Here is a 21,801-nt window from a genome sequence, read left to right as displayed (position 1 = left end):
TATTTATTACGTATTATTATTTTGTGTACTATTATTTTTATTTAATAATTATTATTTTAACTATTATTATTTATTTTATTATTATTACAATACAGTATAACTACGGTGATACACAGAAAGAGGAAATTCAAAACGTGCATAATTTGGTTAAAATATTTCCTTTATTTATATTCTGTAGTGTCATATTTACGTTATAAATATGACACTACAGAATGAATTAGAAAGATGATGATGACGATAAAGAACTTGAAGAAAAAAAGTAAAACATGAAGAGGCAGTTGACAGTTTTAATATGTGTATAGAATGGGCTAAGCAGAATGATACGCCATTCCACAAAATTTTATTTCTAATGCAGTTCCGAGAAGAAGCATTCAAAAAAAGTTTGGCTTCCAAGAAGAAAATCGGTGACTTTTTTACGAAGAAATAAAAAACTTTTTTGTGTGTTATTTTGTGTTGTGTACAAGAAAGTGATATTTTTTACGCAAATTAAGTTATGTACAGAACTATACAATTTTATTAAATCAGAATCCTCAACAATACATGCAAAGTAAATTTATTTTTACTAAAATAAACTTGTGTACTGTATTATTTTTTGTTTTACATTGCAGTACAGTAGCTTTTTTTCTATCAGCTACTTCATTTATTTACAGAATTAAATTGAAGTACCATTAGAATCTGATTATTTTTGTCTTAAAAGCTAGTTATTGTTGTCTCTTGGGGGGAAATTCGCTAATCCGAATGAGCACGGTTTTTATTAATTCGGATTAGCGAGATACCACTGTGTGTGTGCGCGCGTGTGTGTGTGTGTGAGTGAGAGAGAGAGAGAGAGAGACTGGCCTGGTTGGCCGAGTGGTTAGCATATCCGCTCCCCAGCCAAAAGGCTGCAGGTTCGAATCCTGTAGGCATGGATATTTGTGATTGTCTTCTCCCAACATGGACTGGGTCACCATGGATGTATTAGACCCAAAAGTTCCTGCAATGGGAGAGGCCTTCACCCTGCAGTGGGTAGAAAAATAGGTTGAAATTAAAAAAAAAAAAATATATATATATATATATATATAATATATAGTTATTTTTTACATAATAGGAAATCCTGCTGTAGTGACCAAATACAGAATTGTTTTCCTATCCCACTTCAGGTCTCAAATAAACAGAGTGGCAGTCTCATACTAAGGAATGAAATTCATCTTCACACCTGCAGCCTTGGTTGGAGAGTGGATATGCTAACCACTTGGCCAATCTGACCAGCAAAGTGCTTTTATATTCACATACTGTTATACACAGACAAATTTTCTCTGCATTCTGTAAGGATGACTTGTCTGGTACTTTTAATATAATTTCTTCTTTTCCAGAACTGCTCTTTCACTTCTTGAGTTCACCAGGAAATTCTGATTCTTTATATCCCTGTAGACAATCTCAACATGCTTCCATTGCTGAGTCAAATTTCTTCAGAATTTGGCAGTAGGTGTTGGGTTTGGTTCTTGTTTGTAAGCGTTTTTACTTTTTCTTCAAAAACAGCAATATATTTACGTGTGCAGTTCACATCTTTATATCTGAAAGTGCTCAACTATGATTTGTTTTTAAAATTTTCATGCACTTTTTCTTTTCAATATGATACTTATTTTTATCCTGTTCAAACTAAATGGTAATCTCTTCCTATTTCAAATCCCCTGTATATTCTTGTATCCTGAAGCAGTCTGAATATATCACTACACATAATCAATAAACGTTTTTCTTTTTTATGTATGTGTGTCCTCTCCTTGTGAATTTAGACATCTTTACATTGGAACATGATGCGTCAATAATGATCAGTTCATGACCTGAACAGAAATCTACTATTATTACTAAAGTATTGGGCTAAAAGGATTCAATTTGGCATAAATAAGATATTAAAATGAAGGATACAATGGATCCATCCATATTTTATAGCCAAATATAGAAAGAAACTTAAAAGTTTTGAAATTTACCAGTGAGCTTATGATAACATAACCTACATAAAAAACATACAGGCTCCTGGGCAGAGTTCATGTCTGCTAAGTACTGCATGAACTCTGCCCAGGAGCCTGTATGTTTGCCTTTTATTAGTGCTTAAATTCCACTAGCCTGAAAGCCTGTTTCAAACTGCTGGTTTTCATCAGAGACCAGGCAGAAATCTAAAGAAGCAAAAGCTCTCTGATAACACATAAGCAATCCTATGTCAGAAAGTTACATTTACTATAAGTGAACTCTCAGTAAACGCATAATCAATTACTAAAGAACGGAGCCAATAGTAGTACAAACCAAACCTACTCTGATGCTGAAGGTTATTATTATTATTTTGCAGACATCTTCATGGAGTCCGAAGACTCATTACGAGAGAGATCCAAACTATTCACACAATCAATCATATCTCTCCTCGAATCCATTAACAGACAATGCACTCACAACTAACACTGGCAACCTATTCCACTCATTCACAACTTTCCAAGCAAAAATGTAGTCGTCACACCCTACTAACCACACCTTTATTCATCTTCCAGAGATGACCCCTTTGTTCTGGCCCTTCTAGCCAAGTGCTGGAACATTTCCCTTGCACCAATTCTATAAAACTCTTTAAGCACCTTAAATGTTTCTATCATATCTCCTCTTTTTCTCCCATCAACCAACTCTTCTGCAATCCACACACCCTCAATCTAACCTCATAGGGAACATTTCAAAGACCATTCACCTCTTCCCTTCATCCCCAAGAAACCCAGGAGACCAGACATGAGCATAGTAATCCAGATGTGGATGTATCAAGGCTTTATAAAGAGGAATAACAACTTCCTTATCGCTACTGCCATAGCAATATGTCCTTTAAACTTTAACTCTCTGTCTGCCACCGCTCCTAAATCTCTAGCTTCATCTATTTCCTGGAGTACAGTATCATCAATGTGGTACACAACTTGTACTCTATTTATCCAAAATGCATAACTTTACATTTCTCCACATTGAACTGAACACTCATTATCTTTTGCCTATACTGACAGTTTATTTAAATCTTCCTGCAAGCTCTCCACATTGCCTTGATTAACTATTACTCTACCTAATTTTGCATCATCAGCAAAAAAAAATGGAATATTTCCTTTCAGGTTATTTCCTATATCATTTATGCACAAATTAAACAGTAGTGGTCCCAGCACCGAACCTTGCAGCACACCACTCTAGTCACTAGTTTTTGCCTTGATTCTGCCCCTCCATATACCACTTTCTGATATCTGTCTAGCAGCCACCCTCTTATCCACATAGCCAGTGTCATATCCATCCCCATTTGTTCTAATTTGTGTAATAGAGTTCCATGTGGTATTCTGTCAAATGTCTTTGCAGAATCACTGTGTAGCCATTTCCTTTATCCAACTCAGCTATTACTCTATTATAAAAAGTTAGCATTATAAGGCATGACCTATCCTTCATAAAGCTATGTTGCCCCTCATACAGTATCATATTTTTATCCACCCATTCTTAAATTCTCTTTTTGATCAATTTTTCCAGTACCTTTACCACCACACCTGAGATACTGATTGGTCTATAATATTCTACTGCAGTCTTAGAACCTCTCTTATGCAAGGGAATTATTTTGCCCTCTTCCCACTCCCTTGGAACTCTACCAGAGCTGGGACCTAAATTAAAGAGCCTAGTCAGAGGCATTGCCAGTTCCCTTACACATTCTCGCAAGACCCGAGCTGATATCTATCCCATCTAAACCCACAGCTGTATTTACATTAAGATTCTACAATATCCTAAGAACCTCCAATTCATCCACCTATGTTCCCACATTAGTGTCTGTCATATATGTTAAAGCAGTAACTTCACTTGGATGATATACCCTTGCAAAGTGGTCACTCAGTAACTCAAGTATTTTATCTGCTTCTGTTCACCTGGTGACCATCATTGCTCATTAAGGTTAATCTTCCATAATCATTCTTCCTCTTACTTGCCATATAACGAAAGAACTCTTTGGGATTTCCTTTGGCCTGCTTAGCTAGTTTCTTCTTGTAATCTGATTATGCCTTCCTTGTCATACTGGTCACCTTTCTCCTTATATACACTCTCCACAGCATTTTCTTCTTCTGCAGCTCATACTTAATGATATTACTCATCCATCTAACTCCTATCTGATTAACCTTCCTTTTCTTAGGTATACAATTTAATATTGCATCCTCTAGATGCCCCTTAACTATCTCCCATGCACTACTAACATCCTTCCCTTGCAGCATTCTATGCTGTGGCACAGATTCAAGCTTCCTCTTAAGCTTGTCATAATAACAGAATATTCCTTATGTTTTACAATCTCCCAAGTCAAGACCACATAATCACTTTCACCAATTGGAGGCAATATTGTCACCTTCATTATGTCACATTTTGATTCCTATGACCAGGTCCAATACTCTCATATCCCTGGTCTCTGCCATCACATGCTGACTCTAGTAATTATCTTTCAGTAGATGTATAAAGTCCATTTCCTTCCTGCCATGTGATCTTTCTTCCTTCTAATCTATATCTCCATAGTTGAAGTCTCCCATGATAATCAATTGACCTGTACTCATTGTACTAATTTGCCAATGTAATGTCTTCCAGATCATCCATGGAAATCTCTGGCCTATAGCAATAACTGTATATTTTGTCTTACTGGCCTTGATTTCACACAAGACTGCTTCAAATGAACAGCCACTCTCCCTATCTCCTATTTTTTGGGCTGCGGTTTCTATATACTAATGCCAGACATATCAGGAACAAGAGAGAGGAGTTTTTGGCATTGGTTAGTGCAACCTCGCCAAAAGTTATAGGCATTACTGAGACTTGGCTAACAGCAGATGATGTAGTTATGGGGATAGAATGTGAAGGGTTTATTATCAGCAGTACCCTCCCCCCATCCGATCTTCTCTATCTTCCCTGAAAATACTAAACCCTTCACATTCTATCCCCATAACTACATCATCTGCTGTTAGCCAAGTTTCAGTAATGCCTATAACTTTTGGCGAGGTTGCACTAACCAATGCCAAAAACTCCTCTCTCTTGTTCCTGATATGTCTGGCATTAGTATATAGAAACCGCAGCATTCCTTTAAGCCACCCACCCACTTTATTTCCTGAATTGACTACCTTATTCAATAATGTCATGTTATCATAAGTTCTCTAGTAAATTTTAAACTTATGTTTCTTCCTATATCAGGCTGAAAAATATGAATGGATCCATAATATCCTTTATTTTAATATCTACATTATTATTAGCTGTCTCTACTTATCTTTCTCTTCAAATTTTCCTAGGACATTTCTGTATATTCATATCCTATTCCATTGTTTAGATCTTCTCCAAAAAGAACCAGCTTTCTTTCCTTAAAGTCAACTCTTCCTAATGACTGAAAGTAGCTCTCTACTTCTTTGCTACTGGTTCTTTCAATGTAATCATATGCATTGATTCTTATTGTTCAATTTCCCGATTTGAAATTTGCCTACATCATCTTTTTGAAAACTGCTGCCTTTCAAGTAGTTTTATCTTTATATTCAGTGTTAAATTTAGTAGCTACACCTTGCTTTCTGATCACCATTGCTGAAATAATATAAATTCAAATTAATATAATTCTAAATAATATAAACTCTAATTATAATTCTAAATAATAACTATTGCCTAAATAGTTATTATTTAGAAGTATCTCACCTCTTTTAGACTTCTTCGCCTGAGTAACAGTAAGCCCAATTATGTTCAAGACAGTATTTCTGTAATTACTCTGCAAGCTCTTCTTATGTTGATGGTACCCATTTTCAATTCTGCTGAGTTGTTCTGGTAGCCAACTTGTCAATGTTTGCGATGTCTGAAGTAATTATTTTGAAAAATTATTAAGTGCTAAAAAATAACTTGGAGGAATGCAATCTGGAGTACATATCAGTACTTGAAGGTAAGGAGAAAATAACAAAAATGCAAAATGTGGAAAGGAACTGGAATAGATGATAGTGTACCTGAAATTATAACAGGACTACATACATGTAATCCAGAAGGTATCTGAAGGTTTTCATCTCAGATGATTGGGGCAGAATTCTTGCAATCTATCAATTTACAAAAACTGAAATATAATATGAGAATTATTGATAAATTTCCTTACTGAGTGTTCCATGAAAGATTTATCAATGCATAGCAGAGAAAAGACTAAGAAAAATATAGAGGAAACTGGTGAAGAATAAGTTGGATTCAAATCAAGATAAAAAGTTTTTAACTTTTTATCAACAGTAGCAATATCCTGAAAACAAAATATGGAAAAGAATATATTTAAGCTTTACTGAATCTCAAAAAAAATATGATAAAAAGTATCCCAGGAAAAAAATAAAATAAAATAAAATGCTAAAAACGATAGATCTATATAGTGTAGGTTTGATTTTAAATTAATTTTAGTTACAATGAAAATTATCTCCACTATTATATATAATTTACATGGACTGTGTTAATGATGTGATTTGATAATCCAATAGAATATATTAAGTTTAGTTCTTTACTCTAGGCAGATTACACCATCATCTTAAACCTCTACAAGTCTTAGAGAGTCTTTATGCCAAACGATATTGTTAGCATTCAAAGAATGTATTAACAGAGCTCATCTCGGTGGTATGGTCACTTAAAAAGAATGGGAGAGGAAAGGTTAGGAGAAACTAGTGTTTTTTTTTTTTTGCCAGGATGGCAGAAGACACAGACGAAGACCAAGATTTAGGTGGATTGAAACAGTAAGAAGCACTTTAGAAGACTTAAATATAATATAATATCAAATAACACTAGCGCCTTCACAGATAACAGATTAATTTGGATGAAAATTGTTGATACAAAGTTAGTAAGATGTAGCCTTTTTATGTAGTACTATCATAACATTCCCCTTACCACTGAGAGTACATATCAGAAATCTGATGATATGATGCATCTTTTTACTACTTGTATATGGAAATATATGACTTATGCATTAATTAAACCTTGGCATTTGTTTGAGTCTGGCTCCCACAGGTAGTGACCCTTTGCTTCAATGCAGCAATACATACATATCAAAAGGAACTGTACCTTGTATTATGGGATGCTAAAGAAATTGATGTGAAAATACCCCATGTACAAAGTAAATAAGAATATAATTTCTTGTCAAGTATAATTTAATCTAAGATCATATGGTCACATGAACAGAATGGAAGACAAATATATGGATGGAAGGGAAATATATAGTAATTTTTAATACATTTCAGATCCATATAATTAGCTTCATTTTCATTCGATTTTGATATTTATGTTTACATGTAACTGAAATGGAATAAAATATTAAAATATTAGAAACATAAGAAATCATTATAGATACCTTTGGCTGGGATGTTTTCACTGTTCCATAATTCCCTTTGCGTAAACAATGCCCATCTGAAACAACTATCCCTCTTCTGTCAATAAGGCTAGGATGCATTTTAAAAAAATATCACGTGATTTTCATAATTTATGAAAAGTATAAAAGAATTGAGTTGGAGCATATACTGATATGGATAAAGCAATATAAAATAAAGATAAAAAATACTTATTAAATAGTCATATATGCTTAGTTCAAACAGAAATCTGCTCCTGAGGTTGAGCATGATGCATACTATATTCAATCCAGTTACCTCTCATTTCTCAGAAGTTTTCTACCAACTTAGTAGTCTAATGAACAGATCGGAGTGGACATATAAGCTACTCAGCTTATTGTACTGACTAATTATCACAAGTCTATACATCAATTTTTACACAGATCATTATCAGTAAAAAATAATAATAAAATAAAAATATTTTTTGTATTATCTGAACCAACTGCCAAGTCCAAACAAGTTCCAATTAGGAAGGAGACGAACACAAACGACACATTAAATACCTCCATTTTGGAAAACCCGGCATTTCCAGGTTTGCACCAAAACCTGGTTCGAGAGGAAATTCAAGGAAGCATGTGAAATGGTCTAACCATTCCAAGGATGTGGAGGATCCATTTGCAACTTTTATAGCTAGAACAAGCCAAAGAAAAATCTCAATACAAGAAGACTTGAAGTGTTTTTTTTTGTTTTGTTTTTTTTCCCTTAACATTCAATAGCAACTTGAACTGTACAAGTCCAGAAGAAATTTGCAGTATAACAATTTTAACTGCACAAATCCAGAAGAATCTTAGTACAGGAGTTTTTTATTTATTATTATTTTTATTTAAAATTTATTTTTTTTATTTTATTTTATTTTATTTATTTATTTTTTTTTTATCACTAGAGGTCAGGCTAAGGAAATGATTAATTAACAGCGTAGATTTAATTTACCTTATAGAGTGCAAGAGGATGTAGCTTGGTTTCCTATACACATGATAATGATGACCTCAATACAGGGGTCGAAACGTCAAGTGTTATTTTATTATTAATAAGTAAAATAATCATTTCAACACATGTGTTTTTGTGTCACTAAATTTGGATATATGAATGGAGAAAAAGATATCCTTGATGTATGAAGTAATTACTTTGAAAAATTGCTAAATGAAACAATCAGTGACAGCACAGTGGTAAAAAACACTTAACAGGCATGCTAACAGGAATACATATCTATACCTTGAAATAGAAAAGCCACCAAAAGCCTGAAATATGGAAAGGCAGCTGGAGTAGATGATATTTTACCAGAAATGCTCAAGTATGCAAGTATAAAACTTCTATGCAGTGGCTGCACTGTATAGTTCAGAAGGCCTGGACAGAGGAATGAATTCCAGATGATTCGAGTAGAGCTCTCATAGTAGTCATATATAAAAATTGAAGTGAGAATTACAGAGCATTTCCCCTACTGAGTGTTACTGGTAAGATTTATGCAAGTATACACCCTGTGTCCAAAAAGAAACTGAACTTTTGATAGAAAATAAACACAGGCTAATTATAATTATTCAAATCATTTATTTCAATCAATATGCTCTCCCTCATCTTCGATACAGCGTTTGGCATGGTCAATTAATTCATTAAATGAGTTTTTTAATATCGGATTTTGGGATACTGTTGAGGGTCGTGGTTACTGCCGCTTGAACATTTTCAATGGTGTCGTATTGCTTTCCTCTCATCGGCAAATGAAGTCACAGGGTGCTAAATCAGGTGAATATGGTGAGCGAATCAACACAGAAACTTAGTTTTTGCTCAAAAACTGTCTCACAATGTTCGAACAATGAGATGGTGCATTATCGTGCAAAAGTGACCAGCTGCCTGCATCATGATATTCATGCCATGCACAATGAATTCTCGCTATCAATCGCTTCAAAACTTTGAGATAAAACTCACCATTGACCGTTTGGCCAGGCAGAACAAATTCTTTGTGGATAACACCCTTGGAATCATAGAAACAAATCAGCATTGTCTTTACTTTTGACTTCTCCAAGCAACTTTTTATCAGATGCCCCTCTTCTGGTGGTCTCAACTCAACAATCTGGCATTTTGTTTCAGGCTCATATTCAAAACACCACATTTCATCACCAGTAATGATCATTTCAAGAAAGTCTGAGTCCTTACGAGCGGTTTTAATGAGGTCCTTGCAGTGTTCAATTCAATACATTTTTTGGTCATCGGTCAACTTGTGGGGAACAAATTGCAAATTTAATTTACGAAGTCCAAAACTCTAGGTCAAAATGTTGTGCATAGTTGATTTTGGAATCCCTAATTCATCTTCAAACAATCTCACTGACGATTTCGGGTTTTCTTTGATGAAATCCACACTTTTTTGGATGTTAACTTCGCTCAGTCCAATTTTTGGAAGGCTCGGCTTTTCGTCGTCCTTTGAAATTGCTTAAACTACTCGTAAACTTGAGTAAGGGATAAGCATTCATCACCGTATGCTTTTTTTGAAGCATTTCAGTAAAACTTTTACCAAATTTAACACAAAAGTCAATTGCAGCTCTCTGTTTGAAACTCATTTTCTGACCATAGACACTTCTATGCATGTCAGAAGAAGGAGAATCCATTCCGATAACAGGGTAATCAATCCGTCTTCTGGGAAGAGTTGTTTATTATTACATATCGGAACATTAACTTTTCTTTTATGAACATTGTAGTTTTTAAAGTGTTAACTATGAAAGTTGAGCAGCTCTCAGATGTGAACTGTAGACTAAAATACACAAAGATTATTGAAAAAAAAATGAAAGAGTTTGAGAACAGGAACCAAACCTTGGAGATTCAGCAGAAAGTCTTGAAGAAAACACTGATTGATTCAGCCAGAGAGGCATATGGTGAGGTTGTCTGCAAGGATAGAAAAATCAGAACTCGATGGTGGACACAGGAAGTTAAAGAGGCAGTGAAGGAAAAGAAGAAAGCATATCAAAAGTTCCTAGCAAATAAGTCAGCTTGTGCTCTTAGAGAATACAGAGACAAATGTAAGAAAGCTAAACACTGTGTAAAACTAGCAAAACAAAAGTCATGGGAGGACTTTGGCAAGAACATACAAAATACATATCAAGAAGATGGTAAGATATTCTGGAGGTTGTTGAAGAAGCTTAGAAATGGAGGAAAGAGTGCTGTAAAAGAGTTAGAGATGATAAAGGTGACATGAAAACAGGAGAAAAAGATATAATTGAAGTATGGAGTAATTACTTCAAAAAATTGCTAAATGAAACAAGCAGTGATAGCACAGTGGCAAAAAACACTCAACAGGCATACAGTCAGGAATGTCAGGAACTTGAAGTAAAAAAAAGCCATTAAAGGCTTGAAATGTGGAAAGGCAGCAGGAGTAGATGATATACGACCAGAAATGCTGAAGTATAGTGATATAAAAGTCTTACAGTGGCTGCACTGAATAGTTCAGAAGGCATGGACAGAGGGACGAATTCCCGATGATTGGAATAGAGCTCTCATAGTACCAATATATAAAAAGGGAAATAAAACTGAATGTGCGAATTACAGAGGTATTTCCCTACTGAGTGTTCCTGGCAAGATTTATACCAGTATATTTGAAAAACAGTTGACAAGAATTGTGGAAGAAAAGCTTGGTGAAGAACAAGCTGGATTCAAGCCAAACAGAGGCTGTCAGGATCAGATCTTCACTTTACGATAAATAGTTGAGAAAGCATGGGAATATAACAAAGATCTGTATTTAAGTTTTGTCGATCTGGAAAAAACATACGACAAGGTGCCAAGAGAGAAGCTATTCAATACGGTACAGTTATATGGTGTCAATGGGGCATTATATCAAGCAATACTTAGTCTTTATTTGAGTTGTAAGTCAGCAGTTAGAATTGAAGGAAGTACAGGAATATGGTTTAATGTTAAATCTGGTGTAAGACAAGGATGTACATTATCCCCTCTGTTATTCATTATCTATATGGATCACATTATGAAGGAAAGTGGTATTAAACATGATATCAAAATTGGAGATGTTAATGTTAGCTCTTTGCTTTATGCAGATGATGTTATACTTCTAAATAAATCCGCTACAAGTCTGCAAGATTCTCTGACTAAATTGAATAGCTGTTGTAATAGATATGGTATGAAGGTGAGCATTAAAAAGACAAACACAATGAAAATAGGTAGAATTGTTGAAAATATCAACTGTGTTGTGAATGGAGAACCTGTGTAAGAAGTAAAACATTTCAGCTACTTAGGCACGATTTTTAGTGAAGATAGTAAATTAAATATGGAAATAGACAACAGAATCAACAAAACTGGTATGGTAGGAAGTCAATTGAATAAATTCATATGGAATAAGAGAGAAATTAGTCGGAACACTAAATTAGCTGTATACAAGACAGTGTTCAAACCAATTTTAACTTATGAATCTGAGAGCTGGGTCAGAAGTAAAACACTTGACCAAAGACTAGAGACTGCAGATATGAGAGTCCTCAGAAAGATTAGAGGCATGAACAGATGGCATCAATGGCAATATCTTATTAAAAAACGAGGATATTAGGAAAGAACTAGACATTGTCAGCATCCAGGAATTAGCAGGCGTTAGCAAAGCTAATCTCAGGTGGTAAAGTCACTTAAACAGAATGGGAGAGGAAAGATTAGCAAAACGAGTGTTCTCTGCCAGGTTGGCAGGAAAAAGACCTAGAGGAAGACCAAGACATAGGTGGATTGATATGGTAAAAAGTGCCTTAGAAGATAGAAATATAAGATCTGATAATGTTAGAGTCTTGACAGGTAACAGACTGATTTGGAGGAAAATTGTAGATAGGAAATTAGTAATGATGTAAATTTTTCACGTAGTACTATCATATCCTGTACACCCCATTTGAGGGTACATGGCAGGAATTTGATGATGGAAAATCTGTAAGAACATCATATTGAGATCTTCAGCAAGATTCCTTCACTATATCCATAGAGGTGCTGGTCAGGAATGAAGGATCCCACCTTTCACACTCACTCTGTGGTTGCTTTTCTGTTGGAATAATAATAATAGTTACAGTGTAATAAAAATAATAGTATGCATGTGTGTGTGTATTAAAAAAAATTAAGATGGCATTAAATACCTCATATCAAAATTGTTTTTTTATTATGAAGATGATACAAGGTCAGACACAAAAAAAAATAGACTAATAGTATAGCTTGGTAATTGGAGAGTGGGAGGGGAGAGACAAAGAGATGTTTATAGAGCATGTTCTAACCTGTCACCATAAGACAAGGTTCAACTCCATTGTTTTACTCAGTACGAGTAGACGTGTTCAAATATAGACCGTTTTTTTACCCCCGGTCGGAAAATGTTGGAGTGCAAGAGTGAACAACGAGTTAACATCAAGTTTCTTGTGAAACTGAACAAATCCATGATGGAAACTTTTCAATTATTGACTGAGGATTATGGTGAAGAGTGCATGTCTCGTGCATGTGTTTTTGAATGGCACAAACGATTTTCAGAAGGCAGAGAAAGCATGAAAGATGACGATTGCCCAGGCCGTCCACACATAGCAGTTACCGATGGCAACATTAAAAAAGTGCAAGATGTGATTCGAAAAGACAGAAGGTTGGGTGTTCGAGTTGTAGCTGAGAAAGTTCATTTGGACAGGGAAAGTGTTTGATGCATTTTAACGGAAGAATTGAACATGAAAAAGGTTTGTGCAAAAATGGTTCCAAAAATATTGTCAGATGAACAAAAAGAATGTCGCAAGGAACTGTGTTTGGACCTTTTGCAATGCATTAAGGATGAACCAGATTTGTTGAATTCGGCAATTACTTGTGATGAAACTTGGATATTTATGTATGATCTGGAAATCAAGCAAAAATCAATGCAGTGGGGATCAGCAACATCTCCAAGACCAAAAAAACTTTGAACGACTCACGCATGAGTTGTTCAAAGTTCAAGGCCGTGTTGATTATTTTCTTCGATATCAAGGTATTGTAATGGCAGAGTGGGTTCCCAGTGGCCAGAGTAAATCAGCAGTATTACCTTGAAGTCTTGATGAAATTGCGTGAACGCGTGAGAAGGAAACAACCAGAATTGTGGAGAAACGGTTGGATTTTACATCAAGACAACGTGCCAGCCCACAACATTTTGTCTGTGAAGCAGTTTTTAGCTAATCACAACATCACTGTGCTTGAGCACCCACCCTATTCGCCAGACCTGGCTAACTGCAACTTTTACCTCTTTCCAAAGATCAAGTCGGTGTTCAAAGGAACCCAGTTTTTTTTGTCAGTAGAAGATGTGAAAGCGAAAACGACAGAGATCCTCAACAGCCTTTCAGAAAATGATCTGCAGAATTGCTTTGAACATTGGCAGCATCGTATGCAGCTGTGTGTCAACTCAGAAGGGAACTATTTTGAAGGAGATTGTAGTTGATTTTCTCAATTTGTTAAATAAAAAGAGATACAGGCAGTCTTGTTTTTTTCTGTGTCAGACCACATAGATATTATACTCCTAAAGAAATCCAGTACATGTCTTCAGCATTCTTTAACTGAATCAAATGAGTGCTGTAAAATTTTGGCATGAAAATCAGCAATAAAAAGAAAAAAAATATATGAAAATAAGCAGAAGATTCTTAATGGAGAACTTATACAGCAAGTAATATATTTCAGCTATTTAGGCACAATTTTTTTTGCGAAGACGGTAAATTAAATAAATGAAACAAAGAACAGAATAAACAGAGCTGTATGGTAGGAAGCCAGTTGAATAAATTTATATGGAGCAAGAGAGAAATTAGCCAAACACTACACTAGAGTATACAAGATAGTTTTCAAACTAATTTTAACTTATGGATCTGCAAGCTGGATTAGAAATAAAATAGTTGATCAAGGACAGGTCACCACAGAAATGAGAGTTCTGAGAAAAATTAGGTTAGGAAACGGATGGTTGAATGGCAGTAATGTATTAAAAATAAAGATAGGAAGAAACCTGACATTCTTGGCAATCGAGAATGTGCAAACAGAGGTAATTTAAGATGGTATGGTCACTTAAAAAAAAATAATGATATAACAAGAATATAAGAAGGAAACTCATGTGGAAAAGTCTTGATATTTGATATTTAAATGTAATATTGTAAAAAATACAGAAAATTCCAAAGGTAACAAAAACAGTCAACACTTTCCTTCTGAAAAAAAAAAAGAAAAGTATAAATAGATATATAATTAAAAGTTAGGAAATAACAAAGATAAATGTAGACTTCAGATCTATTTAAGATTGGTCAATGGAGCAATTTTTTACAAGTTTCCTTATAAAGATGTTCCATAAGAAATTGGTTCTTATGGAGAATTTTTGTCTTGTTCCAAAGAATGCTGTGCCTGATGGAAATGGCATGTTCAGGCTCATGATACTTGATATAAGACATGCTTTCTACAATGAATAAAAGCAGATCTTCCAAATTGTCGATAATAAGATAAGCCACGAAACATGGAATGTGCTAAACATCTGGAAAACTAAGCAGACGAAGCTCATTATTAGATGAGAGAAAGGTGGAGATTTTTCTGACAGGACAAAAAAAAAAAAAAAAAAAAAAACGGAGGGTTTTAAAATTTTCACAATACATTCAGAAATTACTTGCACATAAGAGAGTAGAATATGAGTGATTTCCTCTGAGCAGAAGGGGCAAGGGATTCTACACCTAATGAATGCTTTATAAATGAAAGTCAAATGAAGCCATTTGATAGAAAGTTGACTTAACCTCCCTACCGGCTAGGACGTCTATAGACATCCAACTAAATCTGGATATGATTCAGCCCACCTGTTTAAAGAACCTGGATAAGAAGTGCAATTTGACTGTCATGTCCATTAGAAGGTGTGATAAACCCTCACACTGAAGAGAACGGTTAATCGGATTATCTCCCGTTCGTAGCTGCCTCTCAGTTGCCTATAACAAGAAACGGACTTTCTTGTTCCATGCTGGTGAACTGGATTTTAGTTATATATGATAGACTAAAAATAGAGAAATTATTTATATTTTTATTTTCTCTTTTTATTGTACAATACAATTTTAATTTCTGGACAAAATAAAGGTCTTGCATAATTTCTTCACTTAAATATTGCCTTACCTTGGAGAACCAATTTAATTTTTTATTTTTTTGCGCTAATTTTTTTCTAATCGCTTACTAGACAAAAGATTTTTCTTTGTTCTCGAAGAAATTAATTCACGATAATTATTTGAAATATTCTTTTAAAAAAGGAAAAGAAAACCGGCTGCCGACGTTCCAGATTATATTAATTTTATTTTTGTACAAAACCATCGAAATCGAATAATACTTAACAGATTTCCTTTAGGACATGCTTCAGCAACTTTGCTTTATAGAGAATAACATGAAATTCTTTAATCATATTACTAAATTTTTTCTTCATGTTGTATAGTAATCTGTACTTTCACTTTCTTGGTTTCCTTGTATAATTGGTCATTACAAAATGAAATTAACAGTTATGATTTAAATTTATATTTTCTGCATAATTCAGATATTTTATTCTCCAATTTTTAAAGTAAGCGATACATTTGCTTATTTTTATCATTCAAAATATGTATATCAAATGTGAAATTTCATTTCCATATTTTTACAATAGAATTGAACTTTATTTCGCCTCTGATAGTTTAACCCCCCCCCCCGTTGCATTACTATCACACACCCGAAAACTGTTATGAAACATAGGTACAGTTTTTATTTAATTCGTTATTTTTCTCTAGTAATTGTTCCACATAACTTGAATTTTTCGATACTGAAGCTATGTGGTGATTATTATAAATTAGCAAATTATAAATCAGACAATATACATATTTCCTGATTATTATAAATCAGGAAATTATGTGATATTCGGATATAGGGGAAATTAATATTTAAAATCACTGTCATCTTTCAAATGCAATATCAGAATAAAGAAAGTGGAAAACCCAAAATTTCGAAATGTATTGGAAAACCAATACATTTCGAAAGCCCGCTCTCGAAATGTATTGGTCTACAGACTGGATTCTGAACACGCCAATGTTTCGTGATGTTATGACTGAAAAACAATTCAGTCTCATCATGAAGTATTTGCATTTTCAGAATAATGAGGAATACGATCAGGCAACACATCCTTGCCCAGTCCTCAACAAAATTTATGATTTTCTGATGAAAATCCGTCAAAAACGTAGATCACTCTACATTCCTGAGAGAGACTTGAGTATCGATGAAAGCCTTATGCCATTCAAAGGTGGACTGAAATGTAAGCAGTATATTCCCAAAAAGAAAGCAAAGTATGGAGTAAAATTGTTTATGCTTTGCGAATTGGAAAGTGGATATCTTTGGGATTTCAAACCTTATACGGGAAAGCAAACTGTAATCGAGCACGATAAATATTCGGATCTCCCCTTGTCGATGCGTGCAGTAATGCAGTTACTAGACCCTTTACTGGGGAAAGGTTACTGCATTATAATGGATAATTACTAAATATGTGTCCTGAACTCGCTGATTTGCTTTTACAGCATCGTACAGATAGTTATGGTACTGTAAATGCAAAAAGGCAAGATATGCCTCCAGATCTGGCTTCAGGAAAGCTATCGAAGGGGGAAATCACAACTTATCAGCGAGGGGAAGTCTTTGCACTACGTTGGAAAGCCAAAAAAGATGTTTTTCTGCTATCTTCCCTGCACAATCTATCAACAGAATCCGTGGAGAAGCATGGTTTGAAGAAAGAAAAACCCATTGCTGTGTGTGCATACAACGACACTATGGTTGAGTCGACAGGTGCGATCAGCAGCTATCATTCTACTCTGTAATGAGGAAACAGCATAAAAAATACTACAAAAAAGTGTTTGGACATGTTATTTGAATTTTGAAGTGTTTGGATTTTGTTATTTGGAACAGTTTCCTCCTGTACAAGAAAAAATGTTTGTCTACCATAACATATCTAGAATACAGAATAGAAATTGCGAAAGCATTGCTGCATGAACATGCACCTTCTTCAGCAAGCAGAAAAACAGGAAATCCTGCCAGACATCTGAGGTTGAACGCTGCTAACTCCAACCATTATCCCGAAAATCTACCACCAACGGCTAATAAAAAAAAAAAAACCTGCACGCAAATATTATGTATGTGATAAAAAAAATATCAGAAAGGAAACAAAAATCTGGTGCCCTGAGTGTAAAACTGCTTTGTGTGTTTACCCTTGCTTCAAGGTGTTCCACGCTGTTCAAGAATTTTAAATTCTGAACAGTGTGAAATAAAAAATGTTTGTTTTCAAGGCCATCAAAACAGTCCTTTTCAGGACTACAAATATTGATAGAGGGATACCCGAATGCACTGTTTCTTTTTCATCTTGAAGGCTAATTTTTAAGTTCTTTTTATGACACAGAGAAACTGGAAAGAGTATTCCAGGTAAAGTATTTCATCAAAACAATAAAAAATAATGAAATAAAATCTACCCTATATATATATAAAATGATAAGCCTTTTTATGTCATGTTTATTGAAATGTTTTGAAACTCAGGGGCTACCCTGAGTGTCGAGTCTTCAAAATTCGAGTCATCAGAATTCAGGGGCGGAACCCCCTTTCAAGTTATCACAATTGAAGGAGAACTGGTCTACCATACCGGAACACGGGGGGTTGGGCATAGCCCCCTATGTGATATGGGTTCCAAATTTCTTGTTTCGGAGATATATATATATATATATATATATATTACAAAGTTTTGTAATAAAAATTTCTGCTACAATGAAGTTTGGCAGAATCAACAATATTATTACTACCTTATTTCTGTTTCTCGTGTGGGAGAAAAACGTAAAATGTCACTCTTATAATTATATGAGATGTTATAATGGCAAAAATAGTAAGAAAAAAGTCATTTGCACTTTCTCTTCAAAACACAAAGAAAGAACATTGTAAATTCAGCCAGTGGAAAAGAAAATACTACATATTTTTCTCCTGTTATCTGATTTTTCTTCTTGTAGTACAAAGAAGAAACAACTGCATATAGTCTGCAGGAGGGAAAAAAATCTGGAAATTGGTTACATTATAACGAATAGAGAAATCATGTCAGAAAAATTATTCCCGTAAGATTCTAATCTCAGCAGACATAACATTTTCTTCTAGATTAGATATCTAAAGTAACTGAAACTTTGCTACTATTTTAAACTAAAATGAAGGGGTATGTTCCCCAAGTGATTTACGATTGTAACAGCTGTCTTGCGAACGATTTATGAAATAAATTATCTGAAATATCCTCAGATTGATTAGGTCTATACCCCCCCCCCCAAAAAAAGAAGATTATGAAACGCATATGCACCTTTTCTTTGAAAATAATTCAAATCCTCTTTTTCAAGATAATTGTATGATTTAATTTCTAATTTTTGATAATAAAAGTGAAACTGATCATTATAAATTAAGCAATTATTTTGGCATAAATAATGTATAAGCATGTAAACAAAATATCAGTATTTCTGTTAGGATATAGGTAATCAACAATCGAAAAGGAAACAAGACATTCTTGACATATTCTGCACTACAGCCTGAGGCACTTTAGTATTCTCCCCTTTCTTCTCAATAGCACTGAGAGTAATAAGCCTTCAACTTTTCCTCCAGCTAAGAGGATATTACCAAGTATTTAGAAGACGTAGATTATTTCAGAAATAGCTTTCAGCAGCAGCAGAAGTAATATTTAGATTTTTTTAAAGAAAAACAAACACAAATAATACTACTGAACTTTCTTTTGTGTGGTATGCATATAAACAATTTTGCATGGTGAAAATATAGCATATTATTTCTAAAATTTCACATAATTTCAGCAGACAGTAGAACAGCTGGTTTTAGATTGCAAATAAATAGAACAGAATTAGAAGCTTCACAATACAATCTGATTGCCGTATATCTTTTGTCAAAATGGTAAAATGAAGTATTTGATTTTGAATGCTGTCTAGAAAAGCTTTCAAACCTGTGAGTTCTAGGAGAGGATAAGGAGGGGGGAAGCATTAGAAAATCTTCAAAATGAAAAAGAATTTTGAATCATTCCGTATATGATATTTTTCACATTATATTTTCGACATATCTACAAGGATGTGCACTAGATATTATCGTAATATGCATAATACAAATAAATAAATAAATAAATAAATAAATGACGAAGGCGAAGAATCACTGCTAAAATATCATTGGATATAAATTTTTGATACCAAAAAGACACACAATCGGAAACCGAGTAATGCAATTTAGCATTTTAACATTTTTTTTTTTATTCTGTCTTTATGAATAACAAAAAATCGTTTCTAAATCTGAAATGTGATGATCCATATAATGCTATTTCGCTAGAAATGAAAGAAAAAGGACATATTTATTTCAATAAATAGTGTTTAAAAATATAAATATTTGACATAATATTTTCAAAGCAAACATTTGAAAATTCTAAAATTCGAAAAAAAATTATTCAATTATTATATGTAAAGTGAAAGAACAATGAGTGCAACTCTTCCGGTGCACTGATTTGTAGAATAAAATAGATTCATTGCAAAAGTGGTCATTTCAGGATTGATTTTTTTCGCATATGTGAAATTCGTTTCGATTTTTGGGAAGAGACACAATAAATCATTTTAGAGACAAGAAAGGTCAAATAACTTAGGACAGTAAATGAAATTCTAAGCAACACAATAGACGTAAAGACGGGGGGAAGGGACACAAAGGTCACTCAGCAACAGTTAATCCATTAATGGCTATAGAATAGCCGTAACGAGATTAATGGCGGAGGAAGGTAATGGCATGATAAAAGGTAGAATGCCGACGAAATTTTGATCAATGAAAAAAGCTAGGGAGTGTTGAATATTTCATCCACACCGGCCGGTTGGGAGGTTAATACGAGGGTGGTGCCATAAGTTTCTGGCATGACTAACTTTTAGAGGTGATAGAAAGAAAACAAATCTGAAAACAAACCCCAACTCAACATCACCAGAGTTAAAGATCGGTACTATCAACGTAAGAAGCTTGTATGGCAAAGAAATGGAGCTAGCTGAGGAATTAGATAAGTACCAGATCGATATAATAGGGGTGACTGAAACAAAAAGACCAAAACTGGTGAGATCTTTCTGAGCAATAAATACAAAATGTTATATTCAGGCAATGACAATCAAGGAAAAGAAGGAGTAGCCATAGTATTCAACACAAAATACGAGGCTAATCTTCTTGAATGGCAGTCAGTCTTAAGTAGAGTAATGTGGGCAAATATGAGAATGGGGAACTGGACAATGAGACTTATTTGTGCCTATGGACCCACAGAAGGTTCTACTAAGGTAGAAGTGGAGGAATTTTTTGAGGCTTTAGAAAAAGCAACTGACACAATGAAAAATAAAAAGTTGGTCCTTGTTGGGGATCTAAATAGCAGAGTAGGAAATGATTGTGAGACATACAAAAATATTTTGGGAAAATTTGGAGAAAAGAGCAAAGCTAATAATAATGGCAAATATCTGTTGGATTTCTGCTCAGGACATGGACTGGTTATTACTAACACCATGTTCCAACATAAAAATGTGCACAAATTCACATGGAGAGAAGAGGCTAGGAATAAGAAAAGTCTCATTGACTATGTTATTGTTGATAGTGATGTTTTCTCCCTGGTGCAGGACACCAGAGTGTACAGAGGATTTGAAATTGGAAGCGATCTCTATTTAGTCTTAAGCAGGATAAAATTGAATTTCATATTGAAAAGAATAACATGTAGGAAAGTTTTAAAGCGAATAAAATTTGAGCAGCTCTCAGATGTGAACTGTAGGCTAAAATACAGAAAGATTATTGAAAATAAAATAAAAAAGTTTGAGAACAGGAATCAAACCTTGGAGATTCAGTGGCAAACTCTGAAGAAAACATTGATTGATTCTGCCAGAGAGGCATGTGGTGAGGTTGTCTGCAAGGATAAAAAAATCAGAACTCCTTGGTGGACACAGGAAGTTAAAGAGGCAGTGAAGCAAAAGAAGAAAGCATATCAAAAGTTCCTGGCAAATAAGTCAGCTTTTACTCTTACAGAATACAGAGACAAATGTAAGAAAGCTAAACAGTGTGTAAAACTAGCTAAACAAAATTCATGGGAGGACTTTGGCAAGAATATAGAAAATAAATATCAAGAAGGTGGCAAAATATTCTGGAGGCTGTTGAAGAAGCTTAGGAATGGAGGAAAGAGTGCTGTAAAAGGAGTTAGAGATGATAAAGGTGACATGAAAACAGGAGAAAAAGATATCCTTGAAGTATGGAGTAATTATTTTGAAAAACTGCTAAATGAAATAAGCAGTGATGACAGCATGGTGATAAAAAACACTGACCAGGCATGCAGTCAGGAATACATATCCATACCTGAAGTAGAAAAAGCCATCAATGGCTTGAAATGTGGAACGGCAGCAGGAGTAGATGATATTCGACCAGAAATGCTGAAGCATGGTGG

The 21,801-nt window shown here is 34.3% G+C and overlaps 1 protein-coding gene across 6 annotated transcripts in view; it reads right to left on the bottom strand.

Annotated features, from left to right (window-relative positions):
• LOC150095948 (palmitoyltransferase ZDHHC14-like) overlaps positions 1 to 21,801 on the bottom strand; it is a 291,158-nt gene that overhangs the window by 55,288 nt on the left and 214,069 nt on the right. For all 6 annotated transcript variants that reach the window (XM_090408860.1, XM_090408859.1, XM_090408861.1 and 3 more), the window contains one exon: positions 7,343 to 7,430. In XM_090408860.1, coding sequence (XP_090264986.1) covers positions 7,343 to 7,430 — 88 coding nt within the window. The remainder of the gene's footprint in view (positions 1 to 7,342; positions 7,431 to 21,801) is intronic.

Source organism: Typopeltis vanoorti, chromosome 19 (genome assembly GCF_054136105.1).
Source record: "Typopeltis vanoorti isolate ZY-2024b chromosome 19, IOZ_Tvanoo_1.0, whole genome shotgun sequence".
NCBI classification, from domain to species: Eukaryota; Metazoa; Arthropoda; class Arachnida; order Uropygi; family Thelyphonidae; genus Typopeltis; species Typopeltis vanoorti.
This window is presented reverse-complemented; position numbering and strand designations above follow the sequence as displayed.